We start from the raw sequence: 12,000 nt of genomic DNA on the forward strand, positions 1-12,000 counted from the left end.
TAATTACAAACTCGGTATTTTTAATCACTTTTCTACGCTAATCACCCTCATGAATTTAAATTATAGTCTGATTTCATGCAAATGAGGGCATTGCATGATCTTAAGTGTGGGGAAGGGTTATAAATTCTCTCAGGTTTATACTTGGTTTATTTGCCAAATTTTGTGAAAATTTGAAAAATTTTCAATTAAATGAAGTCAAAATCATGTTTATACATATTTATGAACGGTGAAAACTAGGTGATAATACCGAAATTATCGTTACCTCGGAAAGGACATAAATTGAGAAACACCCTAAAACGCTTGAATTCATTTAAAATGAAATAAAAGAAAATAAAAAGGCAAAGAAAGAAACTAAGTGTGGGAAGAATGTACCAAGTTATTCAATTTAAAACATATATCACATATTTTTGTACAAGATTATTGCAGGTACTTTTGCTTTGGACGATACTAATCAGTTTTACCCGGTTTACTGTAATACATTAGTAAGAAAGATGGATCTACACGATGAATCAATTCCATCATTAAAAGGAAGTAAAGTCTTCCGAAAAAGACACGCGCTTCTTGATTTAGGTCATGAAGTTGTCGTCCAGACCAGCTGTAGGTTGACGAAAAACCTAGAAAAGTCATCACTAAAATCAGCAGGAAATCCACGGACCTCAGCATCAAACAGGGTCGCCAAGTGGTCAGACTTATCCTAACCATGAGAGGGTCTGTCTTGTAAAATGGGGAGGGCACCGTGCAAATTAGCTTGATAAGACTAATGAATCAGATCCCCAGAAAGGATAATCTCCTTAAAGATTAAAAATCAGCTTTTAAGACTGATATTACTCAATCCTAGAGATTGACCTTAAAGATTGAGAATTCAAACTCATGGAATTCAATGATATCTAAACTCGAGCTTGAACGAGAAAATATTTTGATCAAAAATACAAACCGATTTGTTTTCTGAAAACCCATTTTCAATGCGTTCATTACCATTGAACGTAAAATCCTGAGAATTCATCAGAATTCATTAGGTCACCTGAACCAAATCGGGTGTCAACCGTAAGAACGGTGGTTGCATAGCATGGTCGGAGACAGGACCTTGTGCCAGACCGAAAAATTATAGGATGATCTTTACTATCGCTCCTACCAAGGATAGTTCTAGCATCCGACACGTTAATAAGACCATAATCATCTGCATGTCACGGGACATTGCCTTAACAGTTTCTTGTTCATCGCTTTCCTTTACAACCGGACGGTAGTTTGCCGAAAGGTAATATACGGGACAAGTAAACTGGACGTGTTGCTTTCCTAATACAAGGTTAGCAAGTGGGTAACACAAAACCACAAGTGTTGAGCTAAAATTTTCAAATCTGAAACCCACACAACCCACAAAAATATTTTGCAAACACCGGTGAAGGGTTATTCCGGAAAACTTATCTAGGGTAAAAGCTAGATTAAATTTTCAAAAAGATCAAATGTTTTCATAAAGATCCAATTTCCTTAAGGATCTACATTTTAATAGTCATGTGGGACTGTAAACCACCTTTCAAATGTGCACTTTGCTTTGGAAACCGAAAGTAAATCGGCTATTTGATTGCAAGTGTCGTTGACCTAAACCCGAGGCAACTGTGGATGACACACCCACCTTTAACCATCATTACTGTCATTGTTTATATCGCTATATCAAAATCACTGATGTACAAAATGTGATGAATAAAAAAGTGATTCATGTATGTTTTTATTTCAAGTTCTGTATTGCTTGAGGACAAGCAACGCTCAAGTGTGGGGATATTTGATAGTGCTCCAAATGAACATATATTTTGTAGCAATATCGTTCCAATATGTAAAGTTTTTAAATGTAATTTCCTTATTTTTAGTTGTAATAGTTAAATAAATAAGTGCGAAGACGAAAGACGCAAATCGCTCGAAAATGAAGATTTAAAGACAAAAACGAAGATTTGAAAGACCAAAACATCCAAAAAGCTCAAATGTACAAGATACAATTCAAAAGGTTCAATTTATTGATGAGAAACGTCTAAAAATGACAAGAGTACAAGTTACAAAACGCAAAGTACAAGATATTAAATTATACGAAAGGACGTTCGAAAATCCGGAACCAGGACATGAACCAACTCTCAACGCTCGACGCAACGGTGTAAAAATTACGAGTCAACTATGCACAAGAATAAAATATAATATTTAAATAATTCATAATAAGAATAATATTAAATAATAAAAAAGTTGTTAATTGAGCATAGTTTAGGGGTCGTAAATGAAAATTTCATTTCATAATTCGCCTATAAAAACAAGTTATATCGATCAATTTTAGGGACACACTTTTCGATCATATTTTCTATCCTCGATCCATCTATCAAATATCTATATCTAATATCCAATATCTATATTCTATATCTCTATCATAATGTTAACTTAATAAGATATAACAATAATCTTAATTTTAATTTTAAATTATGATAATAATAAGATTTATGATAGAGATCGTTTGAGTGTGTAAGTCGAAATTCTGTCCGTGTAACGCTACGCTATTTTTAATCATTGTAAGTTATGTTCAACCTTTTTACATTAATGTCTCGTAGCTAAGTCGTTATTATGCTTATTTAAAATGAAGTAATCATGATGTTGGGCTAATTACTAAAATTGGGTAATTGGGCTTTGTACCATAATTGGGGTTTGAACAAAAGAACGACACTTGTGGAAATTGAACTATGGGCTATTAATAGATGGGGGGTATTGTCTAATTGAGTGACAACTCATTGGAGTCTGTCGAACCTATCTTCAAATTAATTAACCTAATAATTAATAATGATTATGGTTGTCCTATTTAGTGATGTTCATATGGAATCTGTTATAATCATTTAATTAATCAATTGGGTTGGGTAATTGATTATTCATTCTGATCAAGTGGATGAATTAATATTCATAAACTAATTAAAACAGGGGTGGATTACATACAGTGATAATTGGTGTAATTGTTGACAGAAGTGATAACTGCGTCACAGTTTAAATCCTTAATCAGTTGGAATATTTGACTTCGGGTATAAGGGTAATTTGACGAGGATACTCGCACTTTATATTTATGACCGATGGACTATTATGGACAAAAACCAGATAGACGTATCAAATAAACCAGGACAAAGGACAATTAACCCATGGTAATAAATTAAAATCAACACGTCAAACATCATGATTACGGAAGTTTAAATAAGCATAATTCTTTTATTATATTTCTCATCGTATCTTTATTTACTGTCATTTTATTACTCGCAATTTTATTTTCTGTCATTTTATTTATCGCAATTTATTTTACGCACTTTAATTTTTGTCATTTATTTTTACGCTTAAAATCGACAAACCGGTCATTAAACGGTAAAACCCCCATTTTATAATAATACTACTACTTATTTATATATATATTTTTACAAATAAACTTAATAATATAGCGTTAACTTCACCAGCTCCCTGTGGAACGAACCGGACTTACTAAAAACTACACTACTCTACGATTAGGTACACTGCCTATAGTGTTGTAGCAAGGTTTAGGTATATCCCATCCGTAAATTAATAAAACTTGTGTCATATTTTGTAGTATTTTGTATTAAAAATTTAATACTATTTCGTACCCTCACGCTACATCATCATGGGTCGAATGGGTATTTTGGGTCAAGTAAGCTTGATTCGGTGTCAAACTAAGTTATGGGTCAAGATTTGATGAACCAAGTATATAAATGTTTGATTCAAGTGTTAATTGGTATTTTGGAAAGTTAGTCACTAGCCGTTAGTGATTAAAGATGTTTTTGGGACTTATGTCAAAATGGGTTGACTTAGATGGGTCAAATTTGGTAATGACTTTAATTTTGGATTAATTGGATGATAAGAAATTTTGGTTAAGACCTAGATTGGTTTAAATGGTGTCAAATATAATTTTGGTTAAATTGTACTTGTTGGATGGGTCAGAATTACCACCCGTAGTGGTAATTGGTGAAGTCCACTTTATGTGTCTAAATGGGCGGTTTGTGGTGATAGGTGTAAACCCTTGGTTAAGGGTGATGAAGTCGAATTCTCTCGTAGAGAATGTATGTTGATTGTTTGTATATCTATATGCGTATTATAGGTAAAAGGTTTGTTCGGTTGCTTTTGGAGGCGATTTACGTTTATGACTTGTGCGGGCAATTCGAGGTGAGTGGAATAATTATATGCGTAGGTATATAATGTATCTATTTGTTGTAGCGTGAAATGTGTAGTGTTGAGGTGTTAAGACACCACGTTTCACGTGAAGAGTGTAGCATCGAGGTGTTAAGATGCCACTCGGGTGTAGCATCGAGGTGTTAAGATGCCACCTAGGAGTGTAGTGTCGAGGTGTTAAGACACCACTCCGTAAAATAATGAGTGTTGCATCGAGGTGTTAAGATGCCACTCGGGGTGATGTGCCGAGGTGTTAAGGTGCCACCCTAGGGGTTAGTGGTGCGAGGTGTTAAGTGCCCTAACGGATGGTATGAACACCGATGACGTTTTTGCGAGCGCCGTTCCCTTGTACTATTGGTTAACCATGGGTATTTGTGTTGTAGCGTAAGCATATTATATTTGTTCATATTATATATGCTTTTGTTATGCTAGCTTGATTATTGGAGGTTATAGCTTGTAATTGTGATGATAAGCTAATTGTGTTGCTAGCATGTATGCGGTATGTGAGTAAGTGTTTGCAAGTAGGTATATTATATATGTATGTGTATAATTATTGCATTCACTAAGCCTCGGCTTACCTCTCTCGTTGTTTACCTTTTTACAGGTATTGTGTTATTGATGCTAGCTAGTTGTTAGACTAGACGTTCAGGAGGAGTTGGGCTTGATGGGGTAGCTTTCGGATAATTGGACGCGGATGGGGGTTTTGGTAGTCCCCGGGATTATGCTCTTGGTATCGGGTTGGGTTGTAGAGTTCTAATCCGTCTAAAGAGATAAATGGGTCGAAACTGCTACTTTATTTGTAAAACGGGTCATTGTGAGCCCGGGGTTGTAAAACTTGTTTTTATGGTGGCAATATCTTAGTTTTACTTAATATGTCATATTGTGAAAATGGTTTCGTTGAAAAGTGTCGGGGAGCGAGTTTTTCGCTCGCGTGTAAACAAAAACTGATCAGTACTTTTTAGTTCATTGGGATGCCGTCCCAAATCCTTGGACGCCGTCCCAGTTGTAAAGGCTGGACGCCGTCCCGATTTCTGGATGCCGTCCAGATGGGCAGTCACAGAATTTTTTTTTTGTGTCGTGTTTTTGGTAAATCAATGTTGGGTTGTTACATAAATAAATAAAGATGGTGATATGGTTAGGTTCTTACAGTGGGTTTGTGTGTATTAACCGGAACTAGAAACGAACGAGTAGCAGCAATTATTGGTGGTAAATGGTGAGCTTTGTGGTGGCGGTGAAGACTGTCACAGCAGCAGGAAAACAAACGGGCAGAAACAGGAGTATACAATTTGCATTTGTTGGTGGTTTAATCGAATATAAATAAGTGATATAGAGAGAGACATAGAGAGAGAAGTGGTTTGATGAACGAAAGGAACAAGAACAATTGCAAGTTGTTCTTTGGTGGGTTCGATGGTGGTTACCCTGGGTGATGGATTTTGTGATACTTGGGTTGAATCTAACCATAACCGGATACATCAATAGTTCATGATGGTCTAATGGTTTTGCTTCAATCAAAGGACAGAAACACTAGTGGTTTGGTGTTAGAGCAAGAAGGAGATTTAATAGTAAAAGTTGAGAGTAGTTTAGGTGGTGATCGAATGAGATAAAAGGAAAAAGAAGGAATAGATGTTTTATCATCTTTTTACATGTATATGTATATTACATATTTTATAAGAGTTAGATATATGGTTGATTGACAATCAACAATAGTAAATCAAATATCTAAATGTATAACAGAAAGCCATCAGACTCTTGTCATTATACATATCGACATCCATTTTTAATTTATATTTAATTAATATTAATATTAATAATTATGTTAATACTATTAATATTGATAATATTATTAATATTAATAAAAAATACTAATAATAATAATAATAGAAATAATAATAATATTAATGATAATGATAATAAGTTGTATCTTAATAATAATAACAATAATTAATAATGATTTCAATACTCTTAATGGAATTAATAATTTTATTAATAATGATAATGATAAAAATAAAAGTTGATAAAACGATAATATATATATATATATATATATATATATATATATATATATATATATATATATATATATATATATATATATATATATATATATATATATATATATATATATATTATTCACAGCTTACTTATATCATAATATTTATATATATATATCTATTTGAAATTCATTGTTCGTGAATCGTCGAGAGTAGTCAAAGGGTATTTGAATATATGAACACAGTTCTAAAATTTTCGAGACTTAATATTACAGACTTTGCTTATCGTGTCGGAATTATATAAAGATTAAGTTTAAATTTGATCGGAAATTTTCGGGTCGTCACACAGGCCACTTTGACATGACTTCAATCTTGGTAGGATCTGTTGACACCCCCTGTGCAGTGATAACATGCCCCAAATATTCTACCTTTTGTGTTGCAAATACACACTTAGACTTTTTTGCAAACAATGTATGTTGTCTCATCATATCAAGTACCATCTTCAAATGTAATTTGTGCTCTTCCCTTAACTTACTGTAAACCAGTATGTCATCAAAAAACACTAGGGCAAACTTTCAAAGAAAGGGCTTAAAAATCTCATTCATCAAGGCTTGAAATGTAGATGGTGCATTGGTTAGACCAAAGGGCATCACTAGGAATTCATAATGGCCTTCATAGGTTCTAAAGGCTGTTTTAGGAATGTCATCATCAAACATTCTTATTTGATGGTACCCTGACCTCAAATCTAGTTTAGAATACACCTTAGAACCACTTAACTCATCAATAAGTTCCTCAATGATAGGTATAGGGAACCTATCCTTCACTGTTTTAGCATTGAGCTCCCTATAGTCAATACACATCCTCCATGATCCATCTTTTTTCTTAACCATGACTATGGGTGAGGCAAATGGACTTTGGCTATGTCTTATAATTCCATTACCCAATAACTCAGTTACCATAGTTTCAATGGCATCCTTTTGTGAAGGAGGGTGCCTATATGGTCTAATGTTAACTGGTTGTGATCCTTCATACAGGGGTATTCTATGGTCACAATGTCTTTTAGGTGGTAATGACTTGGGTTCATCAAAAATGTCATTATAACTATCTAGCAATTGAGTAATACCTTCCATTTCTTGTGATTACTCAGCAGTAATATGCCATAACTGAGCAGGGTAAACACAAACAGTCATAGCATTAAGTTAAGCTTGAGAATTCACTGCCTTGTTCAACTTTTTTCCTTTAATCCATTGAACTTTTGCTCTTTTACCCCTCAATTCAACCCTGTGCCCAGCATAATTGAAAGTCATCTTGAGTTGATAAAAATTCCATACTATATCATCCAACAACTTAAGCCATTGTATGCCCAAAACCATTTCACAACCTCCTATTGGTAACAACAGCATATCACTTATGAAGGTTTCTCCACTAACTTGCCATTCTAATGCTTCACAAACACTAGCATTATAAATTGTATTACCTCCAGGAACCATAACAGGTGTGGTAACACCTGGTTTAACTATGCAACCCAATCTTTTAGCCATGTTAATATCTAAAAAATTATGAGTGCTACCAGAGTCAATCAATATTTGTACTACAGTCTTATTAACTTGACCAATGACCCTCATGGTTTGATAATCACAATGAGAGCATTAAGTGATATGTAAGGTGCATCTTCTTGTGGTAGTCTTGGTAGATCGCCTTCTTCTTCTTCTTCTTCTTCTTCTTCTTCTTCTTCTTCTTGTGTTTCTGATTCTCTGGATAACTCATTTTCTGTGCAGTCACCTTCATCTGCCAATACTTCTAATGCAAATAACTGGCCATTGCATTTGTTGAAATGTCTCGTTCATATTGATTATAAACATTCCATATTAATTGATTTCGTTGCGAGGTTTTGACCTCTATATGAGACGTTTTTCAAAGACTGCATTCATTTTTAAAACAACCATAACCTTTATTTTATCAATAAAGGTTTTAAAAACATTATGTAGATTATCAAATAATGATAATCTAAAATATACTGTTTACACACGACCATTACATAATGGTTTACAATGGAAATATATTACATCGACATATGTTTCTTGAATGCAGTTTTTACACAATATCATACAAACATGGACTCCAAATCTTGTCCTTATTTTAGTATGCAACAGCGGAAGCTCTTAGTATTCACCTGAGAATAAACATGCTTTAAACGTCAACAAAAATGTTGGTGAGTTATAGGTTTAACCTATATATATCAAATCGTAACAATATACCACAAGATTTCATATTTCAATATACATCCCATACATAGAGATAAAAATCATTCATATGGTGAACACCTGGTAACCGACATTAACAAAATGCATATATAAGAATATCCCCATCATTCCGGGACACCCTTCGGATATGATATAAATTTCGAAGTACTAAAGCATCCGGTACTTTGGATGGGGTTTGTTAGGCCCAATAGATCTATCTTTAGGATTCGCGTCAATTAGGGTGTCTGTTCCATAATTCTTAGATTACCAGACTTAATAAAAAGGGGCATATTCGATTTCGATAATTCAACCATAGAATGTAGTTTCACGTACTTGTGTCTATTTTGTAAATCATTTAAAAAACCTGCATGTATTCTCATCCCAAAAATATTAGATTTTAAAAGTGGGACTATAACTCACTTTCACAGATTTTTACTTCGTCGGGAAGTAGGACTTGGCCACTGGTCGATTCACGAACCTATAAAAAATATGTACATATATATCAAAGTATGTTCAAAATATATTTACAACATTTTTAATACGTTTTACTTTTTTAAGTTTATTAAGTCAGCTGTCCTTGTTAGTAACCTACAACTAGTTGTCTATAATTAGATGTATAGAAATAAATCGATATATATTATCTTGAATCAATCCACGACCCAGTGTATACACGTCTCAGGCTAGATCACAACTCAAAGTATATATATTTTTGGAATCAACCTCAACCCTGTATAGCTAACTCCAACATTACTGCATATAGAGTGTCTATGGTTGTTCCAAATAATATATATACATGGGTCGATATGATATGTCAAAACATCTGCATACGTGTCTATGGTATCCCAAGTTTACATAATATATTAGAATACATGTATAATACAATATAAGTTAGCTAGGATATGATTTGTATAGATTTGTTAAACATTTCCCGTAGCTAAAAAGATCAAAAATATCCAATCTTGTTTTACCTATAACTTCTTCGTTTTAAATCCGTTTTGAGTGAATCCAATTGCTAAGGTTTAATATTGAACTTAAGTTTATGAATCTATACAGAAAAAGTATAAGTTTATAGTCAGAATTATAGGTTACAAGTCATTTTTGTAAAGGTAGTCATTTCAGTTGAAAGAACGACGTCTAGATGACCATTTTGGAAAACATACTTCCACTTTGAGTTTAACCATGATTTTTGGATATAGTTTCATGTTCATAAGAAAAATTATTTTCCCAGAAGAACAACTTTTAAATCAAAATTTATCATAGTTTTTAATTAACAAACCCAAAACAGCCCGCGGTGTTACTACAACGGCGTATATCCGGTTTTACAGTGTTTTTCGTGTTTTTCGGTTTTAAATCATTAAGTTAGAATATAATATAGATATAGAACATGTGTTTAGTTGATTTTAAAAGTCAATTTAGAAGGATTCACTTTTGTTTGCGAACAAGTTTAGAATTAACTAAACTATGTTCTAGTGATTACAAGTTTAAACCTTCGAATAAGATAGCTTTATATGTATGAATCGAATGATGTTATGAACATCATTACTACCTCAAGTTTTCTGGATAAAACTACTGGAAATGAAAAAAATGGATCTAGCTTCAAAGGATCCTTGGATGGCTTGAAAGTTCTTGAAGCAGAATCATGACAAGAAAACAGTTCAAGTAAGATTTTCACTCGAAATAAGATTGTTATAGTTGTAGAAATTGAATCAAAGTTTGAATATGAATATTACCTTGAATTAGAAAGATAACCTACTGTAAATAACAAAGGTTCCTTGGTCTTAGATGATTATTTGGAATGGATTAGAAAGCTTGGAAGTAAACTTGCAAACTTGGTAGTATTCTTGATTTTTATGAAACTATACTTATGGAATTTATGAAGAACACTTAGAACTTGAAGATGGAACTTGAGAGAGATCAATTATATGAATAAAATTTAAGAATGAAAGTGTTTGTAGGTGTTTTTGGTTGTTGGTATATGGATTAGATATAAAGGATATGTAATTTTGTTTTCATGTAAATAAGTCATGAATGATTACTAATATTTTTGTAATTTTATGAGATATTTCATGCTAGTTGCCAAACGATGGTTCCTAAATGTGTTAGGTGACTAACATGGGCTTCTAAGAGCTGATCATTAGAGTGTATATACCAATAGTACATACATCTAAAAGCTGTGTATTGTACGAGTACGAATACAGGTGCATACGAGTAGAATTGTTGATGAAACTGAACGAGGATGTAATTGTAAGCATTTTTGTTAAGTAGAAGTATTTTGATAAGTGTCTTAGAGTCTTTCAAAAGTGTATGAATACATATTAAAACACTACATGTATATACATTTTAACTGAGTCGTTAAGTCATCGTTAGTCGTTACATGTAAATGTTGATTTGAAACCTTTAAGTTAACGATCTTGTTAAATGTTGTTAACCCAATGTTTATTATATCTAATGAGATGTTAAATTATTATATTATCATGATATTATGATATATTAATATATCTTAATATGATATATATACATTTAAATGTCGTTACAACGATAATCGTTACATATATATCTCGTTTCGAAATCATTAAGTTAGTAGTCTTGTTTTTACATATGTAGTTCATTGTTAAAACACTTAATGATATATTTAAATATCATTTTATCATGTTAAATATAGTGTATCAATATCTTAATATGATACATATGTATTTAGTAGACGTTATCATAACGATAATCGTTATATATATATATATCATTTCGAGTTTCTTAACTTAGTAATCTCATTTCTTATGTATATCACACATTGTTAATATACTTAGTGAGATACTTACTCATCATAATATCATGTCAACCATATATATATGTCTATATATACCACAACATGTAGTTTTTACAAATTTGTAACGTTCGTGAATCGCCGGTCAACTTGGGTGATCAATTGTCTATATGAAACTTATTTCATTTAATCAAGTCTTAAAAAGTTTGATTGCTTAACACGTTGGAAACATTTAGTCATGTAAATATCAATCTCAATTAATATATATAAACATGGAAAATTTCGGGTCACTACAGTACCTACCCGTTAAATAAATTTCTTCCCGAAATTTTAAGTTGTTGAAGGTGTTGACGAATCTTCTGGAAATAGATGCGGGTATTTCTTCTTCATCTGATCTTCACGCTCCCAGGTGAACTCGGGTCCTCTACGAGCATTCCATCGAACCTTAACAATCGGTATCTTGTTTTGCTTAAGTCTCTTAACCTCACGATCCATTATTTCGACGGGTTCTTCAATGAATTGAAGTTTTTCATTGAGTTGGATTTCGTCCAACGGAATAGTGAGATCTTCTTTAGCAAAACATTTCTTCAAATTCGAGATGTGGAAAGTGTTATGTACAACCGCGAGTTGTTGAGGTAGCTCCATTTGGTAAGCTACTGGTCCGACACGATCTATAATCTTGAATGGTCCAATGTACCTTGGATTTAGTTTCCCCCGTTTACCAAATCGAACAACGCCTTTCCAAGGTGAAACCTTAAGCATGAACATGTCTGCGTAGCTCTTTTGTCGACTCTGGGCGGTTTTCAATCGTTGTTGA

At 32.9% G+C, this 12,000-nt stretch overlaps 1 protein-coding gene across 1 annotated transcript; it reads right to left on the bottom strand.

Moving 5' to 3' along the window:
* Positions 1 to 7,378: 7,378 nt before the first annotated feature.
* LOC139896107 (uncharacterized) lies at positions 7,379 to 7,804 on the bottom strand. Its single transcript, XM_071878694.1, has one exon. It carries the CDS (start codon positions 7,802 to 7,804, stop codon positions 7,379 to 7,381), a length of 426 nt encoding a protein of 141 aa, XP_071734795.1.
* Positions 7,805 to 12,000: the final 4,196 nt, after the last annotated feature.

This window comes from Rutidosis leptorrhynchoides, chromosome 1 (assembly GCF_046630445.1).
Source record: "Rutidosis leptorrhynchoides isolate AG116_Rl617_1_P2 chromosome 1, CSIRO_AGI_Rlap_v1, whole genome shotgun sequence".
Taxonomy (NCBI): domain Eukaryota; kingdom Viridiplantae; phylum Streptophyta; class Magnoliopsida; order Asterales; family Asteraceae; genus Rutidosis; species Rutidosis leptorrhynchoides.

Coding starts and splice junctions, on each gene's coding strand:
- LOC139896107 (XM_071878694.1), bottom strand. CDS start 7,804: ATGAGGGTCATTGGTCAAGTTAATAAGACTGTAGTACAAATATTGATT.